The sequence below is a fragment of the Phascolarctos cinereus genome, unplaced genomic scaffold (genome assembly GCF_003287225.1).
Source record: "Phascolarctos cinereus isolate Bilbo 61053 unplaced genomic scaffold, phaCin_HiC Scaffold_726;HRSCAF=1367, whole genome shotgun sequence".
Classification (NCBI taxonomy): Eukaryota; Metazoa; Chordata; class Mammalia; order Diprotodontia; family Phascolarctidae; genus Phascolarctos; species Phascolarctos cinereus.
The window spans coordinates 47,041,523-47,062,156 of NW_027556098.1; the positions used below are offsets into that span (position 1 = coordinate 47,041,523).

At 36.5% G+C, this 20,634-nt stretch overlaps 1 protein-coding gene across 2 annotated transcripts; it reads right to left on the reverse strand.

Moving 5' to 3' along the window:
* Nucleotides 1-1,010: 1,010 nt before the first annotated feature.
* Nucleotides 1,011-20,064, reverse strand: CCT8 (chaperonin containing TCP1 subunit 8). 2 transcript variants are annotated; one of them, XM_020995996.2, is made up of 15 exons: nucleotides 19,898-20,064; nucleotides 17,336-17,426; nucleotides 16,487-16,566; nucleotides 15,484-15,633; nucleotides 10,856-11,036; nucleotides 9,091-9,152; nucleotides 7,958-8,095; nucleotides 7,046-7,224; nucleotides 3,143-3,209; nucleotides 2,983-3,070; nucleotides 2,780-2,895; nucleotides 2,410-2,481; nucleotides 2,171-2,335; nucleotides 1,774-1,893; nucleotides 1,011-1,169 (listed from the first exon to the last, which is right to left on the reverse strand). In XM_020995996.2, the coding sequence occupies exons 1-15, from the start codon at nucleotides 19,955-19,957 to the stop codon at nucleotides 1,092-1,094; spliced, it is 1,647 nt and encodes a 548-aa protein (XP_020851655.1). In that variant the 5' UTR covers nucleotides 19,958-20,064; the 3' UTR covers nucleotides 1,011-1,091. The 2 variants fall into 2 exon arrangements, with proteins under 2 accessions (XP_020851655.1, XP_020851656.1); XM_020995997.2 differs by lacking the exon at nucleotides 19,898-20,064 and adding an exon at nucleotides 19,438-19,545.
* Nucleotides 20,065-20,634: the final 570 nt, after the last annotated feature.

Below are 20,634 nucleotides of genomic sequence, written 5' to 3' on the forward strand. Positions count from 1 at the left end.
TCCAGGAGACAAAAGTGAGACAGGAAACAAAAATGCCAGAAGTACAGCCTCAGGGACAGGGAGAAGACCAAAGGCCAGGGAAATGCTTAAAGAGAAGCCCAGGTGGGTCAGGATTTTTGTTTTCCTCAGCAAAAAGGACCATACATTATTATATAGGTATTAAATAGCATAACTTTAATTCATATACCTCAGTCAACAAGTAGCTCTTTTCAAGGGACCTTACAATCCCTTGATTGTATGACGCTGGGAAAGGACCTTCTGAAGATATGGACTGTAAAGTGGAGGTATCAAAGCTGTCTGCTGGTTTTAAAAACACCTACTAACATATATACACTCATTTTCTACACTATTCACACACCTCCAACCTGAAAGACTGACAATGGAAAGATCCCTTCATTTGGACACAGAATACCCTTAGATATGATACCTGGTCAAGTCACTTCCTTGAGCCTTCACAGGGTTAAAACTTTAGGAAGTAGTAAAAAATTCAACATTGAAAGGAAAAATCTCTGGGCTAAGAAAAAAAAAATCTAAAAAACTTTCTTGTCTTTTAAAATAGCAGTGGCTATGGATTTTGTTTCTAAAATGAATAACCTGGAGATTTCAAAAGTGGCTTCTACTAAGAAGTGCACAGATTATTTTTCAGTCTTCACCTTTGTAAAATAAGGTAGTTCTAAACTTATCAAATTTGTTTCATTTTTATACTTGCTCATGAATATTTTTATGCCTATTTTATAAGCCTTAAACACTGAATTAAATTAAGTCATGAGACCACTGGAACCCTGCTAAGCCACACTTGCCACTTAATAGTAGCCTGAGAAAGTTACTTAACTTCTTTCATGAAATCACATTTTCCTCATCTGTAGAATGCCATGAGAAGCAAATGAAAATTAATTTAATATTGAAAATCCTCAATCCACTGAAAAGTGACACCATTTTGAAAACAGGCACTGCAGTTAAAATGGTCAAAACCACCCTTCCCCTGTAAAGAAACAAATGTGAAACAATACTGGCCATAAAAATTTGATAGTATTTATTTATCATTTTGGAATAAACAGGATCTTTTAACTTGAGATGTTCAGTTAACCTGTTCAGTCATTTTGATCATCATCCCAATCCTTTTTTCCTGTTGGAGGTTTTGGCCCACCAGCTGGTCTAGCCATGATTATCTATTTAAAAAAAAAAAGAGAAAATCTTCACGACATCAATATATTGTATATAAATGCAAAACATAATATAAAAAAACATTCTATATGAAACTCAACCTTCCCCAATTTTATGTTACCACAAAAAATTAACCTCGGCAGGTTCAATCACACTCTTCCCAGCTTTATTTTGGAGCAAAACCTGGTGTAGCATCTAGGATTTTATGGTATTAATCCTGTCCATGAAGAGATTACAAGACTTGAAATAGTCAATGGTTACAACTACTTTGAATAAAAGTTTCAGACTACTTCTACTTTTCAAAAAATGGGGCAACTTATCTATCTCTAGGGGCACTCCCTGTTCTCTAAGATCAGAGACTCTGATTGCAAGGTCTTTCAGTATCCTGGAAATCTGAGTACTCTCATCTCCTCACCTATCTTAGGCTCTTTTCTCTTAAGCTATCCAATAATGACCACATCACATCTTTCAAATTCCTTCACTTAAATTAGCTGAAATATGTATAATCATATTTTAAGAGTTATAGAAAACACTTCATAATCTTTAGAGGAGAAGATATTCAATTTAGAAAATTAGTTTTTCAGTTAACAGAATTTTTTTCCCACCTACCTGATCAACTCTGAGTACGGTAACTGCTGCATTAGTAGCCAACTTGATAGCCCAGTATTTTCCAAGGTAAGTATCTAGAATGCCAGCTTCCAACACATCCTTTACTGCAGCAGTTTCAGCCTGCCAATAAAACAGAACTATGTTTATTTTTTTTCTTTCTAAACATGTATACACCCAAATGCAAATTATAAGCCACAAAAAAACCCTCTTTTAAAATCATTATGTGAGAGGGTTTGTTATTTTTTAAGCAGTGAAACCTGGGTTCCTAAGTATCTTAATAAAACCAACTGAGAAAAATTAAATGTACTATAATTTTATACCACTAAAGCTTCATTAGTCATGTGAATGCTAAAAGAAAGTTTTTACAGTTGTATACTCCAAACAGTTGTCCTCCAACCTCAATATCTAATCCAACATTTTTGTTTCCTTCTTGATGTACTGCATAAAGTTTAGAGATCACTTCATTAGCCTTAACTCCAGAATTTTCTGCCAATGCCCGGGGAATAGCTTCAAATGCTTCTGCAAATTTCTTGATGGCATATTGTTCGAGCCCAGGACATGTCTAAAACAAAATAAAATGTTTTAATATTTTAATTTTGACCTAAGTAGAAATAAACAACAGAGAAATTGGCATACCTCTCCGTAAGATGTGATCTGTTTGGCCAATTCAATTTCTGTTGCTCCACCTCCAGGCACAAGACGCTTATCCTATAATGAAAGGACATACTAAGAATTCAAATTTGTAGTAGTTTGATATTTGGGATAAAGTCAAAAGCTTCATTTCTATAAAAACACAACTATTACAGGGCCCAGCACTGGCAGGTAGTCTAACTAAAAGAAAACTTCAAAGCTATTGCTTGGGGGTGGAAGGGGTTGGTATACGATTGGAAATAAAGTAATGACAAGAAAAAGTGATCTTTATTACAGAAAATTATTTATAGGATTTTAGAGATATTAAGACATGAAAAAGAACTAAATTTCACCAAGCAAGCTTGTTTTTACATACCCTTGTGAGAACTTTGAAAGTATTAACACCATCATCTACTGCCCTTTCTATGTCATCCATTAGATTATCTGTAGAACCTCGAAGTACTATAGTAGAAATGGCACCATCTTCCTTTTCTGTAAGAATTGAAAGGTGTTTTTTTTTTTGAAAAGGTAGTGAGAAAACATTGTCAAGCAGAGGCAATTCTTCAAAGGCATACTTACCATGCTTAAAAACAACCACTTGTGTGTCTCCAACTTCTGATAAATAAACACTATCACAATGGCCCATTTCTTCAAGGACAGGGGGAGTCTGGAAAAAGAATTTTATTAACATAATCAAAGTAATAAAAACATTCCAAATATGAACTTAAATTCAACTTACCAGTCTAGGAAGGGCAATAGCACCAACAGTTTTACACAACCTTCGGAGATCCCATTTTGAATTCAACCTTTTAAAACAAAACAAACTTGTAATTGACTGTATTAACATATACAAAAAAGGTATTGGCTTACAGACTACATGTGGAAACTGCAATTTTCTACCACATCCCCCTCTAAAATATTTTGCAATGACACTCCAATGATAGAATTTTCTGGTGTCCTTCATTTTATACTATTTATTTCAATGATCTACCATGGTTAGAAAAGGGGGGGGGAATTTGGTTTGAGAATCAAAGAATCTGTGTTCAAATTCCATATCTGGCTTATACTCTCTGTATGACCTTAGACAAATCATAATAAACAGGTTCTTAGTTTCCTCATCTATAAGATGGGGGTGGAGAAGACCAAGCATGTTGAAGTGATATCCTAGGTATCTTCTAGCTCCAAATCTATGACTCAATGAAAAGTAATCTGTACATATGCCTTCATAGTCAGGGCATGTTCATACTCTGGTTACAAATTGTTCTTTACAACATCCCTCTAACAAGTTCAATTGTTAGTTTCTATTTTACAAGTGAAAGACTAAAGGAGTGACTTGCCCAAAGTTTAGAGGTACGATAATAGCTGGGACTGAAACCAGTGTCTTCTGATCCTCTGTTTAGTGCTCTATTATACTTTCCCAGAATTATTTTTCCTCCTGAAGTTGTCATGCAGCAGCAAATAAAAGTAAAGTTCAGTGTAACAGTAAAAGGAACTCATGTTTAAACAGGGCCTTATTTACTTTATATTTGGAGGGACATACACACTTCCATGCATCAAAAACGGTGAGAAAGGGAAAATGTGGGAACACCAAAGATGTAAATCACAGAACTTATACGGAGGATTGAGAAGTTCTCTTTAAAGGTGTGCTTGTTTGAGCAGTCAAAGCCTATATTTATATACGTATCAGGAAAGTGTAAGCTCTGATTCAACTAAGGCAAATTCTAAGCTAGAACAGCTTCAAATATTCGACCCATACAAAGTAATATTTTTGCCTACTGTTTTAAAACCAGCCTAGTTAGGCATAAAGCTAACTAACTGATAGGATGTTTGTCATTTTGCGAAGAAATATCTTGCCATGGGAATCCATGAAATAAAGAAAAATACAAAATTATTCTGTCTTGTACAAATTTCTAGTTCTTCAGTGAGGGTGTGAGAGCAACGGAAAAAAGGCCAAGGGGTGCTAAAACTCACAATTTTCAGACTCTGAATTGAACTATTGTTATTCTAAACAAAGATCCTTGTTCATCAACCTAGCTGTAATACTGAACCCTATAAATAAAATTCAAAGACTACATAAAGCTAAGGTGAGATCTGAATGACAGAGAAACTAAAAAAGGTCTTCACGGGCCAACACACTGGCCTGAAATGAATAAGCTCAAATATAATAGGTTTAAATGTAAAGTTTTACGTGGGTTCTAAAACTCAAGAGAGCAGTGACCGGATTTTATAGAAGTCTGTTTAAAAAAAATCTGGTCATTTTTAGCAGGGTGTAAGCTAAATATATGAAATGATGCTGTGATATGACAGTCAAAAAAAGTTAACATAATTTTATGCTACACTAAAAAAGACACTGCTTAGCACTAGGGAAGTGGTAGGCTCACTTTCTCAGATTCATTATTTGCTTTTCCAGAGAAAATCTCCATTTAGCTGCAACTTCATTTCTTTCTGCTTCATTTAGAGCTCATACAAAATAAGATTTGAGCAATTATGCGTTGACTTTTGGCAGTTTGGTAAGCAAACATCAAAAAAGCATCACAAAAACACACAACTGAATACTTGTAACTTAACAGACAGGAAGGACAGGAAACAGGGCAATCAGTAGGGGATTTATTTCCAAACTAGTAGTTTGTGTGCAAGCTATGAACATGTTAGAGCAAAGGTCAAAATCAATACCAAATTAGAAGGCTAAAGATGAAAAGACACTAAATGAATTGCTACGGCTTCAAGCTGCTATTCAAAAAGCAGAAAAATAATGAAATGACACTACCAAACACCATCACAATTTCCTATTAAGTTTAACAAGGAGACTAAATAATCCCAGGAACTGCCTTGACCCTTTTAATCTGTTTACCTGTTAAGTAGGGATATTTAGAAGGCAACAGCAATACCAGTTCAGAAAACTACAACCAACTGTCAAATCCAGCTAGATGCTTATTTTTGTATAGCCCATAAGCTAAGAAATGTTTTGGGTTTTTTTTTTGGTTTTGAGTTTTTAAAAAAACCATCTGATGATATTTATGAGAAAACTTAAAACACTCTTAGTTCACAACCCATAGGTAGTCAGCTTTCACATGCAGAACTGGAAGGACAACAAATGAACAAAAATTAAACAGATATATCAATTTCATCATCACTATTAGTTCCACAATCCTTTTTAGTCGAGACTACTTTTAATTAGTATAGAGGATTTTCTGTTGATTACAGCAAAGCAGGAAAAAAGTTCTATTTTATAAAATTACCTAAGTCATCTGGAAAATGATAAGGCTTTTCTGAAATTCACTGCTGTTTAGAAGGTTCCAATGTATTGGGTAAATCACTCAGTAATAGTTATTTTGTACCCTTTGTATTTTGTACCTAATCCCTTCCAACTCACAAACATAAAAGTGAGTATCTATAGGTAAAAATTTCTGAATAATTTTTTTTGCATACTGAGTGAATTAAGTATGCCTATTGACCAGACTACTGCATGCATCTTATGGGTAATCCACTGAATTATTCCACTGCTTGAACAGGCACTGCAGATGAATAAATTAAAAAAGCATTTATTAATGCAAATTAAAAAGGGGGAGGAACTCACTCAAATTGGGGTGGGAGACAAAATATATAAGATACTTCAGCTTCTGGGCATATGAAAAGGCCTAGGAAATCCTAAGGGTACAGCAATAAGGTGGATGTCAAAGCCCAAAAGGCTTTACAGCGTTATCAGTAGATCAGATGACTGCTCAGAAGACCTTAGGACATGGTGGTCCTCCACCACGACAGGAGGATTAGAATTGCTATCTCCCATTTCATCCAAGAGGTGTGAGCAGCCAAGTTCCTGTTACGCCCTATGGAATTTGTATGTACGGGGTCAGAGTATGGGGCACAGGGAAGGGTAGACATTAAGCTGGCCCAGAAATGAAGAGGTCTGGACTGCATTTGGGAAACTGTACACCACTTTAAATGATTCCAAGCTGTTCCCTGATAGAGAAACTCCCCAATAATATCAGTATTCTTCAGATTATGCTATATGGCTACAAATCATGCAATACCACAATTAAGAATCAAAACTCCAAGTGACTTAAAGGGCAGAAACCGGCTGTATCATATTACCAACAATAGCTTGTGTGTAAGAAAAATTATATTACATCAAGGAAATTTATGATTAGAAAATGGGGTGGAGCTGCGCCGTTCATGGGAAAAGGTGGGGGTAAGAAGACAGCCTAAATTATGTTGGTACCCTATTTCAGCAGCTTTCAAAAACTGGGAGAGGTCAGGGTGGTAAGAAGAGTCTCTAATTCCCTTTCAGGGGGTCCACAACATTAAAGACTAATTTCATAATAATACCAAGACATTTTAAATTCTAACATGGTAAATAGTAATAGATCTAACCCACATAATTAACAAAAGCTCATGGGGAGGGGGGACTCATTTTTAAGAGTGTAAAAGGGTCCGGAGACTCAAAAGTTTGAAGACCCTTGGTCTACAGGGAGACTTCAAGCTTGCTGGGTAGATCTGTGTAGGATTTATAGAAGGACACTGACAAGAATCAGTCAGTGATCACTGGTTTCATACACACCCCAAATATGCTTTTTTATTATGACTTTTTTTGGCAATGAAGTAATTTCTCTTAAAGAAATACAGAAAGGCATTCAATTCTTACCTGACCAACATTATATTGTATTTGTTAGCATAATGAAGAGCCATATCTGCAACTTTGCCACCTGTTACTATCACATTTGCACCAGAATCAGCAATAGCCTTAACTTGCGAATCCATAAGATTTTCTTCTCCTTTGCTAAAATTCATTAGTTCTTCTGCAGTCTTTATCAGTACTGTTCCCTGTCAAGATAAATTTTATTTAAAGTATGAAAAACCACTTAAAATATTTTATTTCTTATATAATTTCTTATTTGTATATTCTGAAACCCAACTTGGTTCTTTCCCCTCCATGTCTGTTATAGAAGAAGTAGTTGCACAAAAAGACCCTATTCAAACTTCAATCTCATGGGCCAAATAATTCTTAAGAATTCCACAGATTCTCAAGACTACAAAACCCCTAGAACTCCTGTGAAGAAATCCAAGGCTACTGCTGAAACTTTGCAGTAAAGGGAATAAGTATGTACCCTGGCCCTCCGAGTTTATATAGGTCTTATATTAAAATGTGTTCTATTATTTTATATAATTATATTGCATATCATTGTATATTATTCTTTTCAAGGAAATGCTACCCACACAAAACAAAGAGTTACATTAGTCAATCATGTCCCCTTAGGATACCCACAATAACCCTGTGAAGTAGATGCTAATTATTATCCCCATTTTACAGATAAGGAAACTGGGTCAGAAAGAGATTAAGTGACTTGCTCAGGGTTACAAAGTTATTAATTGCCTGAAGCAGAATTTGAATTCAGGCCTTCCTGACTCCAGGATAAGGAGTATGGGGAACCTAGCTGCCTCTAAAAGACTGCACCTAGTTTCTGAAATTAATATTCTGGCTATGACTTTAGAAAATTAGTGCACATTCACAACTAAATCTTTGAGACCATTAATTCCTAAATTGAAACCTACCTACCTTAGTTTCAGTTATCATGCCATCAAAAGGACAAGAATACACTGCTATTTTAGCATCTTTCACTGAAGTTACATCACCTTCAGTTTCTTTCTTAAAAACCATACCATGCAATACTGAAGAGGAATGGATGCCAGAGCCCTGTGAAAGAAAATATCTTGAAATATCAATATCTCGAAACAATACACGTATGAGTAGGATATCTAAATGAACTCTTCAAAAACATATGAACAAATATAGTAAAACATAACTAGCTAGGACCCAAATGAACTAAATAATCAGAATACCCTCCTCCTCAAAGCACTGTTTAATGCAGCTCTAATGCACTGAAGAGATAAAGCTTTAATATGCTTCAATTAGCTTAATTTAAATTGGTGTGGTACTCCCTTCAAAGACAGATCATAATTCTTCCATGACCCAGAAGAGTTGCTATTTTAAAAGAAAACAATTTGTTACTGCACAGTGAATCTGGTGATAAAGCTCTCTGAATTTAGCTAGTCCAATCTTAAGATGTCAGATATAGTCCCCTCCAATCTAGAAGACTATCAGAGCTTGCACTCCACCGGCATGGCCTTTAAGAACCTGGGTCCATCCATATACTATGATCAGCACATACAGTAGACAAGTACTATTTTATTATAGTGAGATGACAATCTGCCAACTTCAGCTCCATTCTAGATCAATATGCTGGTTTAATCCAACAAATGTTACAAAAAAAACCAACATGATTTTTAATGTCTGAATCCAAAAATGTAATTAAAAAACCCCAACAACAACAAACTTATAGCCATCCAAAAATGGAGAGATGTAAAATTACCGTATTTTGAATTAAAGGCTAGAATTTCTGCAACCTAAAAATACCCAAATGTTATAAAGTAATATCCAAATAACAAGAAGTAACTGGGACTTGAACACAGGCACGACACCAAAATCAGTGGTATCTCCACTATGCTATTCAGGTTATCATAATCTCTGGTGGAGAATCTCTAAATAAATTTCAAAATTAAATATATGAAGGATATTTTGGTTAAAAAAAAAGTTACGTAAGATTGGTTTTCCTATGCCCAAAGTTAAAGGTAAAATTCAACAAAATGCTTTACCAAATTAAAATGAAATAAATAATTTTCATAACTTACCAGAATTTTACACACTCTGATATTATCAACATTGAAGTGACCAGAATCAGGAAAAATAGATACTGTTGAAGAAATAAGATTATATGTCAAATCAACAAGTATTTATATTAAGTACACCACTATGTGCAAGGCATGATGGAGATAGAAGTTCAAAGAATGAAACAATCCTTACTCACAGGGAACTTAAATTCTCATGGGGGGGGTGTGGGTGTGTGTGTGTGTGTGTGTGTGTGTGTGTGTGTGTGTGTGTGTGTGTGTGTGTATACACAGCATAAATACAAAACAAATAAATGCAAATATATACAAAGTACAGTTTGAGAGAGAAGGCACTAGGCAACTTGAGGGAGAAAGGGAATAATGGAAGGCTTCATGCAAAAGATGGAGCTTGAGCTGTGTCTTAAAGGAAGAATTGGGCTCTGTGAGGTGGAGGCAAGGAGGAAGTACGTTCCAGATATGGGGGAATGGAGTGAGGGATTCACTGCGAAAGCATGGAGACAGAAGATAAGACTGTCATATATGAGATGCACAGACAAGGTCAGTTTGGCTAGATCAAAGTGCAGGAAGGAGAATAATGTCCAATGAGGCTAGAAAGATAGATTTGGGCCAGATTGAGAAAGGACTTAAAAGCTTTAAAAGAAAAGGGGTTAGGTTCTCAAGCCAGGGCATAAAGCAAAACAACAGCAGACAACAAAACAAAAACAAAACTATAATCAAAATTACCCTTGAAAATCCCTAAAACCATCCACAAAAACAGGATATCTGATCTCTTTAAAATAAGGCAGTCTATAAAGAGAACAGATGGTTCGGAGATGGTTGCTATGGAAACAATTGCAGACAAGAAAACAGCCTGGTGGAAAATACTCTTGAAATGGCTTCAAGTATAAGTGTGATTTTATTAAGGAGTAATTCATTATACCACTAAAGAGCTTTTAAACTCCTGTTTACCAAGCAGCAAGAGAACACAAGAAATTAAAAGAACACTGGAGGAATCTTCTGGCTAACGAGGAAGGAAAGCAAACTAAAATCATCCCACTTTTTAGTTCTACAGGTCTAACAAACTGTCTAGAGCAGGGGGCCTATGGCCTTGAGGCTACATGTGGCTTTCTAGGTCCTTGGGTACAGCCTTTTGACTGAGTCCAAGTTTTACAGAACAAATCCTTTTGTTAAGGGGATTTGTTCTGTGAAGTATGGATTCAGTCAAAGGGCAGCAACTGAGGACCTAAAGGGCCTCAAGTTCCTCTCCAGAGCACAGGTGTCAAACATGCAGCCCAAACCAGATTAAAATGTAAGTGAGAAATATTTAAAACAAATACAAATACAGCATATATTATATTCTAAAACTAAGTCATTATACTGCCCCCACAGGGATCCTGATTCAGAGACCCCCATTTCTTTTTTAGTTTGACACCACTTGTCTAAGGGTATGAAAGATTCTTACTGCAATGAAATGCTCACATAAGAGATGCATGAGAAAACTAAGACTAAGAGAAAAGAAGATTCCTGGCTCCCATATAACATTCATTTCAGGACATTCAGTCATTTGAATGTTTTCCCCCTTTGGTAACCACCTTTTTTAGTTCAAGCACATGTGCATGTGTATGTATGTGTATATATACACATGTATGTATGTCTGTATATACTCCACTATTAATTTTACATTGCTCAAAATCATCACCACACTCTCAATTTTAACAACCAAACCAAACTATAAAGTACTGAACTTTTGGAGGACAAGGACTGTGTGAGTTTATTAAAATTTACTTACCACATGCCTGGGAAATAAGTTTTGCCAAAAAGACTTCATTTCCACACTGCTTGCTCATAATGGACGTCTGAAGCAGAGATGCTACTTCATCAACATCTCTAAGATTTTTTGCAGAACAGCATACCAAATCAGGAAGAATTTCATGGGCTTTTCTGCAGGCTATTTCATAACCTTCTATGACCTAAAATATAAAGGACAGTAATTACCTTTTCAAACAATAAATGAACCTATTATCTTAAATTGTTATTGTGATTTCTTTTTGATTTGTTATTTTGATGTTCTGATATATGCCAGGTGCTAGATCACGCCACAAAATGCCTGTGCTGAAGCCAGAGCAGAAGAAACAACTGTAGAAAAGAAAACAACATTGGAGGAATATATTCTTGAAAGGGTTTCACATATAAAGTGCGATTTTATTAAGCATAGCATCTGGCAACTTGGAAAAGGTCTGCTACCAACATAAAGTGAAAACATCTGATTAGGGATTCTTAAGGCCACAGCAGGAGACAAAGCCAAATCCAGGTGCAAGGCCTGCCCACACCATCCAAGAATATGGAAGGGAGTGCAAATCTGACCCAAGTATCTATTTCCCATCAAGAAAATGAGGTTAAATATTAGTAAACAGAAGAAAATGCTTAATAAAGAAACATTATGAATTAAGAGAAACCAAGGGATAAACTGGAAAAAGTCAGGAATTCCAAAACAAGTTCAAATAGCACCTCAGGGAAAAGAATGGTTTGACCACAAGGGCAATAATACCAGGAAGAAATGAAGCAAAAAGAAATCCACAGGGAAAAAAATGGAAGGAGAGTAAATAGCTTAAAATAAAAGGTGAAAAAGTTTACAGGCAATAACCTGAAAAAAAGAATAGAACTCAAAGCCTCCATGAGACAAAAATAAATATTAGAATGAAGTCATAAGACTGAAAGAAATGTAATTCATCTATCATCAAAAACCAGTGATCTGGAAAACAGGTCAAGGAAATTTTTAGACATGTATTCCCTAGAAAACATGAACAAACAAACAAAAAAACCCTGAACAACATACTTCAATAAATCATAAAAGAAAATTGCCCAAATCTATTAGAACTAAGGAATAAGTAAAAATAGAAAGAATTCACTGGTTACCTCCTAAAACAATAAAACGAAAGTCAATCAAAATTCAGAGTTTCCAGATTAAAGAATACAATCCTGAAAGCTGCCAAAAATAAAGAATTCAAACACCAAGGATCACACAAGCTACCTCTACAGAGGAGAGAGAGAAATGACATTCCACAACGCAAAAAGATGAAGGCTTATAATCAGGAATAATATTCTATCAAGCGAAATAAAATTTTACAGAGTTAACAATAACAACCAGACTCTTAACATAATAGGCTACTTTCAAGCATCTGAACCCAAACTGGGCAGAATCTTAGAAATGACAACACCAACTGCAAGAGCAACATTTTTTGAGCAACCAGAAGGGACTTAAATAGTTGGAAAATGTGATGAAATGAGGAAGAAGAAACTTGTTTAATTGAAGTTCTTGGTAAGAAGACTATACAAACCTGGAGGAGATCGTGTGCTCATCATGAACCTCACTTTCATATGAACTGGCAAACGGAGAATTGAACACAGTTTGGTGTAGAAATTAAATTCCACCAGACAAGTAAGGACAGGGAAGAAACAGTCACAAGCAAAGCAAACTTTAGAGGGCAGATTGTAATAGGCTCAAAAGGAAACAAACAATAAGAACCAGTGATTAGGATCTAGGCTAGGGGAAGAAAGGAGAATCAGTTACAGATGGCTAATACTGACCACATTTCTTCTCTTTTACTACCTTCTTGAGTACCAAACCAGTTCTTGGAAAGCAACTTATTTCTTTAAACACTTTCACTAATTTTTGACTTCAAAGTCTCCAACTTGAACGCAAAGGCTAACCATTTCAACTCTATGCAGTCCTTGACTCCTTTGCCTGCTATGTCTTAAAGCTGTTCTACTCTGGCCAGTTAATCCTGCCTTACTACATCCTCTGAAAACTGCTGAAGGAAATGCCTCTAATGTCTTCATTTACATTTGGCTTGTGTATCCATTTGGAGAATATTGTGGTGAGATGTGGTCTACACCTAATTTCTGCCAAACTGCTTTCCAGTTTGTCCATCAGTTTTGTTGAATAACAAGTCTTTACCCTGGATGATATCATTGGACTTATTGATCATTATGCTACAATGTTCAATGGCTTCCTCATTTTGTGTAGCTTACATCTTTTATTGATCAACTTTCCTGCTTGGAGCAGTTCCTACAAGAGTCTTGCTAGATGGCCTCCCAGACAGTTTACCTGTAATGTAGTTATTTTGAATAGAATTTCTTTTTGTCACTCTGAATCAAATTTGTTAATACACAGAAGTGTTAGTGGTTTTTGTAGTTGTATTCTTATATCCTTCTTTACCAAAGTTGATAACCTTCTGGTTGACTCTAGGTAGGGTTTCTCATAGACTTGTCTTCATCTGAAAAAAGCAATAACTGTGTTTTCCATTACTATTCCTTTGATTTCTTTCATCTTACTGCTACAGTTATCATTTCTAAAACTATATCACATAACAGTGTTGGCAAGTAAGATTCTTGTGCAGAATGATTCATGTTTATGGATATGGCCAATGTGGAAATTTATATTGTTTGAATGTGCATTTTGATTACAAAGGTTTTGTTTCTTCTCTTTTGGAGGAAAGGAACAAAAGAAAGGCCAAAAAAAATCAAGCAGAACAGATCTTTATCTACAAAGGAAAAGCAAGCTCTACATAATAGAGATGCAGTTTCATTTATGATCCTTTTCTCTGTTCTACAGCATATGTGGAAATGCTTATTGCCCTTTTAAGTTCAAAAATTTTAAAAAGGAAATGAGAAAAGAGAATATAATATGTTTGACTAAAAGAGAACAGAAAAAGGAGAAAAGATAGTCTTTCTTTACCTCTGATGTTACTGGAAAAACCCCTAATGTTTTTCCATTGCAGATAATTCTGGTTGTTGGTTTTAGATAGATATTATTTACTATTATAAAGGAAACATCATTGATTTCCTATACTTGTTTTAACTTCTTTTTTTTTTTAAGGCAACTGGGGTTAAGTGACTTGCCCAGGGTCACACAGCTAGTAAGTGTCAAATGTTTTGTCTGAGGCCGGATTTGAACTCAGGTCCTCCTGACTTCAGGGCCGGAGCTCTATCCACTGTGCCACCTAGCTGCCCCTATACCTTTGTTTTAAACAAATGGGTATGGTATCTTGTTAAAAGCTCTTTTTATATCTAATATTTTTAAATGATTTTGTTATTAATATAGTCATATTTACATTTTTTCTAATATTAAACCAATCCTACAATCCTGGTATAATTCCAACCTCGTCATGACACACAAATTTCTTAATATTTGCCCATACCTTCTTTGCTGAACATTTTATTCAATTAGATACATTTTTGCATTCATATTCACTGAAAAGGTTTTTCTTTAATCTTCTGATTTTTCTCCCATATTAATGATGGGATTATCATATTACCATATCTATATTATAAAAGTTTTGTACAATGCCATCTTTTCTTATTTTTGCAAATAGTTTATAAAAAGTGGAGTTAATTATATATCCAATTTATTTCTTTATTCCACTGAGTATTTATTAAGTACCTACTCTGCTAGAGATAAGAACAGAGAATGAAAAAATGCAATATCACCACTAGGGCTTATACTCCAGAGATAAAAGAGAAAAAAGACCCCCAGGTACAAAAATATTTATAGCAGCACTTTTTGTCATAACAAAAGAACTAGAAACACAGTGTATGCCCATCAATTGGGAAATGTCTGAATAATTATGGTATATGAAATGTACTAGAATATTACAATATAAGAACTGATGAAAGGAACAGATTAAGAGAAACTTGTGAAGAACTGTACAAACTGCTAAGTGAAGTGAGCAGGACCAGAAGAATAACTTATACAATGAGTACAACATTGTAAAGGATAATTCTGAAAGACTTAAGAACTCTGCTCAATGCAATGAACATTCACAACTCTGAAAGACTGATGCCTAAGCATACCACCTGAAAGAATAAGTGCAGAGTGAGATATATATTTTCAGATATGACCAACACAACACAAATTTGTTTTGCCTGACATATTTATTACAAGGGAACATTGTAGGAAGTAGTGAGAGTGATGCAACAAAAAAAAAAGAAGAAAAAAAAGCACCAATGAAAAACCCAAAAATATACAGAAAAGAACAAAAGACAGTTCAGAAGTAAAAATAGTAAGGACAATGACTAATGCTAGCATGTTAAGCACACTTTAATACATCACAGATTCAGTTTCATAAGCAAACCTCTTTCCAATCTTTATATATGGAAAGACTTTCTTTGCTGATAACCAAGTTTCTAATTAAAAAAAAAAAGTAAAACAAAAAGGCAAAATACAGAAAATCAGCGATCCTACACAATACATGTATGGTCTATACTGCATTAAAACTAGTAACAAATAACAAATAAAATTTTTAGGTCCTCATGAAAATTAAAGAGGAAATAATTTAAATGGGCAGACAGATGCTTACTGTTCTTGTTTTAAAATTATAGTTCAAATCAGAGCAAATTACAAAATGAAGTACTTGCCTCTGAAACAGACAGGCCAATTCTCAGGAGTTCTTCAGCTAACTCTAGAAGGGCTCCAGCAAATACAAGGACAAAATTTGTGCCATCCCCAACCTCTTGCTCTTGCATATGAGAAGCCATTACAATCATTTTCGCAGCAGGATGCTGTACCTATTGGCAGAACGAATTTTAATCAAAAAGTTAAAAATATTTTTTCCTTGGAACAGTGTCTAAATTCCAATAAAGCTTCCAATAAGCCTAATTTAAGTATACATTTTTTCCCTTTCATTTCATTGACGTTATTACATTAATAAGAATAAGGCTGAATGTTCAATCTTCCTGTGGGAGAATTAGCACCACTCTTTTTCTACAGTTTTATACTTTAGTCCTAACACAAACAGGCCAATACTATTGTAAGAGTAACATCACTCATCCATCATTACCACTGAAAACTGCAAAGTCGCTCAAGAGACACTGACAAAAACAGTAAGTGACAAGAGAAAAGACAGATAAAATTTAAGGAATTTTTAAAATAAAAAGCAGCACATCAAACTAGGGGGAAAAGCCTTACACAAATGATATCCTTAAGCCCAAGCATGTATTTTCTACAACAGGTACAATATCTAATGGTCAGAAAGACAACCCTAAGACACCAAGAAGAAAAAGTTCAGTTATGAATACAAAGAAGTACAGTTACAAACACAAAAAAGTCAGGAAAGCATTTAATTTTGAAAAGATTTCCAAGAAAATGTTTAAAATAAATGGTAGTTCTTAAAGAGGTGACCAGTTATTTAGAAAATTCCAAATCTGGAATACATCATCTCTGGAAATGCTAGCTAAATGAAGTATTACTTTACTGATATTAATGGAATAAAACTTCGCTGAAATAAATTTCTAAAAACCATCTTTCTTTCTGCACAGCTATGTTCACTGAACATCTTCCATAATACTAATCTGAAGTAAAACGTATTTCTTGAGACAAGTTTTTATTATATATTCTACCAAAGTACCCTTAATTACTTACTTCTAGCTCTCTTAAAATAGTAGCTGCATCATTTGTCACAAACAGCTTCTCCAGATGATTGATAACCATTTTGTTCATTCCTAAAAATAACAGAGCAATTCATATTTCTATATCCCTTTAAGGTTTACAATTTAAAATACCCCCACAAGTACTGTCTTTTCCCAGATAGCCAGAAAGCATGCATTTTCAATTGCTTACTCTTCATACAGCTTCACATGATCCTAATATCCTTGATGGATAGCTCACCGCATACCTCTTCTATAAAACCTTCCCAGTTTACCACAGGTAAAAGCGACCTCTCCCACCTCTGAATTCTTAGTAGTATTTATTGTCTGCAAAGCACTTTGGAAACCATCAAATCTATCCATTTCATTTTAGAGACGAGGAAACTGAGGTCTAGAGATAAAATGATTTCCCCAAGGTCACACACTTATGGGGGGTAGGGTGAACAGCACCAGAAAGCATGTCTCTTAAATTCACTGATCTTTCCATTACAGAAAATTGTGGAAAGAAATCTTTGAGGGCAAAGCTTCTATCTCATTTGCTTTTTTATCTTCCTTCTACCAGTACTCTAGGAAATTGTTCTTAGATATAACTTAACATTGCTTAACAAAAATAAGGTCAAAAGTTTTTAAAATGTTCTTAATAAGAAAATTAGTGACACTGACCTCTGCTATTTCAAGTTTTGGGTCCATAACCCAAATCTCTTATATAACATTTAACATTTTAAAACTAATTTTTCCATAGCTACAGATTTATAGGAAATGTCTAATTTTAAATAACCATAAAATGAATCTTAAAACAATAGGCAGTAACTAGTAGTGATGCATATAATAAATTTACAATTACCATTTGGCCCATATGCTGTGCGGGTGGTCTGGGCAAGCTCCTTACATGCTTGTATATTCCTATACACAGCTTCCTCCAATCCTGAATAATGCTTTAAAAGAAAAAAAGTTTAAATTATACAGTTGATATAATTACTGATAATCAGTAAGACTTGTGAAATAGAAAAAGTGTACTTCATTTTTGTACAACACCCCCTCCCCCCCAGCATCCTCCACGTAACAAATGCTCCATGAGCATTTTGAACATAAAAGATACTGATTTTTTTAGAATCATAGGTCAGTTTAGACATCAAAACATGCTTTCTCAAAAGGTAGTGAAAAAGAGTAGGATATTATTTGTTAATGTAAATTATATTATTTCAATTCCAAAGGCATCATCAGATCCAAAACTTTCCTTTTGCTATGAGTTTCAAAATTTTCACTTTTTTTAAGAGGAATTTCAGATTTTGATTCAGAATACATGGGCATTCTATATAACAGATACTATTTCTAAGTGATACTGAATGTCAGCTTTGCCATTAACACATAAATACTGCCTCTCAAAACCACTGGACTTCTAAGAAGTTCTTTGGGGCAAGGACTATTGTTTTTTCATTTCTGTAACCCTAGAATCTAGCACAGTACCACGTATATATTAACAGCCTTACAACATGAAAAACATCACAATCTTCCTTTATTTTGACAACAACCTGTGAGATAGATACTAAAAGTATAACTGTTTTACAGATTATCCTCCCACTACAGATAAAGTAGCTGAGGCTCAAAGAATTTAAGTGACTTTGCTCATTGTCATATATCTACTAAGCATCTAAGGCAGGATTTGAACCCAAGGTCTGAGAAACTCCTATTAATCCAGATTGTGACCCTGGGCAAATTACTTGATCAGGCAATTCTCTAAACCTCTTTGTTGTAAGGCAGGTGCCAAAGCCAGAATATGTCATGGCCTTGAACCATAGTGTTCCGGTTTCTAAAGGCAGTCAGTGCTCTTTATTCACTACAATACTTTGCATAATGCCGCTCATAATAGGCACTTAACAAACACTGAATTAGATGGAACATATAGTAAATTATTTATTGTAAATATGGTCGAGTCCTTCACTCAAAACTTATTTTCTAGATGACTACATAATTTACAGAGAAAAATTTCTTAAGTTTCTATTAGGAACAAAGCTTTCAAACAAGCACTTGCAATGAATCATATAACTCCAGGCTATGCTTGCAAAACCCCAAACTCTTCAAACCAGTTAGCTATTACTTTATATCCCCATTCAAAACCTCAACTCTTTCAAAATATTCTTTCATTCTGCTAGTGCAATTATATATCCAGGTAAGTAATTCAGTTAAAATTGTAAAAATGTAAGAAAAGACATCATAATGTTATAATAAAAAAATCTACCTGTATCTCTGAAATTACATGACAGACCAGGTCTTGGGACCATGACCACAGCCTGTCAACCTAGGGCTAGGTAAGGTTAATTCTAAGCTTCTGGGAGAGAAGGAAATAAAAATCACAGATTCAAATACTTTCAGAATTAGTTATGACAGACTTTAGTTTAAGTCTTGCCTAAGACATTTACTAGGTGAGACCATGGAAAGAGTCACTTAATCTGAGCCTCAGTTTTCTTATAGGTAAAAGGGGATAATAGCTGTAGTACCTATTTCACAGAGGTGTTAAGAGGATCAAATGAGATGTCATCATATGCTGGCAGACATGGAAGCTACTGAAGTCTGTAAGCTGTTCAGGATAATTGATCTAAAGCTGGGAGTGACATCAGAGACCACCTAGCACAGTATCTCATTTTACAAATAAAAGTCGAGGTCAAGCTCCCAGGTAGTAAACATCAGAAAAGGGATGTATACCCTCATCCTGACTCTGTAAAGGCAGTGCTCTGTACCACATGTACCACCCCATGATACCTCCATTCCACACAGCACTTGAAGGGAAGGAAGCCTGTCCCCATGAGCCCCCCAAAAAACTATTTCGTTTCTCTTATACACTTACTGGCATTAATACAGGATCATGAGTAATAGATTTAGCCTTTAAGACTATAAGCACCTTGACAAGGACCTGTTCTTATCTTTTTTTTTAACCTACAACCGTACCTGTTGGTACAGTAGGTGCTTAAATGCTGTTTCTTTCCTTCATAATATCATCTCTCGATTCACATCCTCCAAAAGCTTTCCCATTCCGCTACTAAACAGGTTCGGCCGGGAAGTGAACCCGTCTAGGGTTAGGGCGAGCTTTCTTCACTAGACAAGAGAGCGGAGCGCTAACGCGTGTCCCAGGGAGGTGCCCCGAGCACGTGACCACCTCCCACTGCGCCGCGGCTCCCTCCCAGAGGCTGCACCGACGGAAGCCGCGCGCCCAGGCCTCTGAGCTCGAAGCACTGAGCGTGGGCCACTCGACCCCCACCCCCACCCCCTTCTGGAACCTTCTCCTTCCCAGCGGCCCAGTCTGCAGAGGCGCCCACCCTCCGCAGTTCGCCTTCTTTTTTACCCTCCCACCACAGTGGGCCGCACCGAGCCAACATCTTCCCCCGCCAGTCTTCTCTCATTCGCTTACTTTAGCTCCTTCTTTCAGCATCTGGGCGAAGCCCGGAGCCTTGGGAACGTGCAGCGCCATGGCTAGATGGTAACTACGGATCACAACGAGCAAGACAGTGAACACACCGGAGAAAAAGCACGCACTGCCCGCTGGGAAGGCTGCGCGCGCAACCCCCCACGCCCCTTCTCTCCAACCTCTCACTTCCTCTCCCTCCTCAGGCCCTCTCCCTCCTTCTTCCCCTGCTGGAGCTCCCTCCAGCGCCCCCACGCGCCCGGCTTCTGGGCGTGGCCTCCGCGTCTGTGCCAGAGAAAGAAGCTCGGGCGGCCGCGGCCCGGGACGCCACACCTGCTGGAGGGGCTCGGGCGCGCTTCTCCCTCCCTCTCCCAGCTCCACCTGTGGGTTGTGAACCCGAAGGCTCTGTCCCAGGATTCCTGTCGCTTGCCGCATTCTCGGTGACGTCATCAGCGCCCCTAGATTTAATGAGCGTGGAGGTCCATGCTCCGGCCTCTTCCGCCCCAGGATTGCTTCCGCACCTAAGCAGCCCACAGGCCTCGCTGTATTTGCCCTTTTCCGAGTGTACCAGCTTTTGTGGAAGGCACCAGTCACCCGGGCCTGCAGCCTCTGAAATCTCCCCGTCACTTCCCAGCAGCATCAGGCCAAACCTCCCGGACCTCTCCCGTCCGTCACTTGTCCCCCGGCAGGTAGCCACCCCCCATCCTAGTGCAGTCGCCCATCGCATCTGGCCTGGACAACGG

Excerpts from the sequence above, each read along its gene's own strand:
- CCT8 (XM_020995996.2), bottom strand. The coding sequence starts at position 19,957 with ATGGCGCTGCACGTTCCCAAGGCTCCGGGCTTCGCCCAGATGCTGAAA. Across the intron at positions 17,427-19,897 it reads TGCTGAAAGAAGGAGCTAAA|CATTATTCAGGATTGGAGGA; the intron begins GTAAGCGAATGA and ends TTTCTTTTAAAG. Across the intron at positions 2,482-2,779 it reads CTTTCAAAGTTCTCACAAGG|GATAAGCGTCTTGTGCCTGG; the intron begins GTATGTAAAAAC and ends CTTTCATTATAG.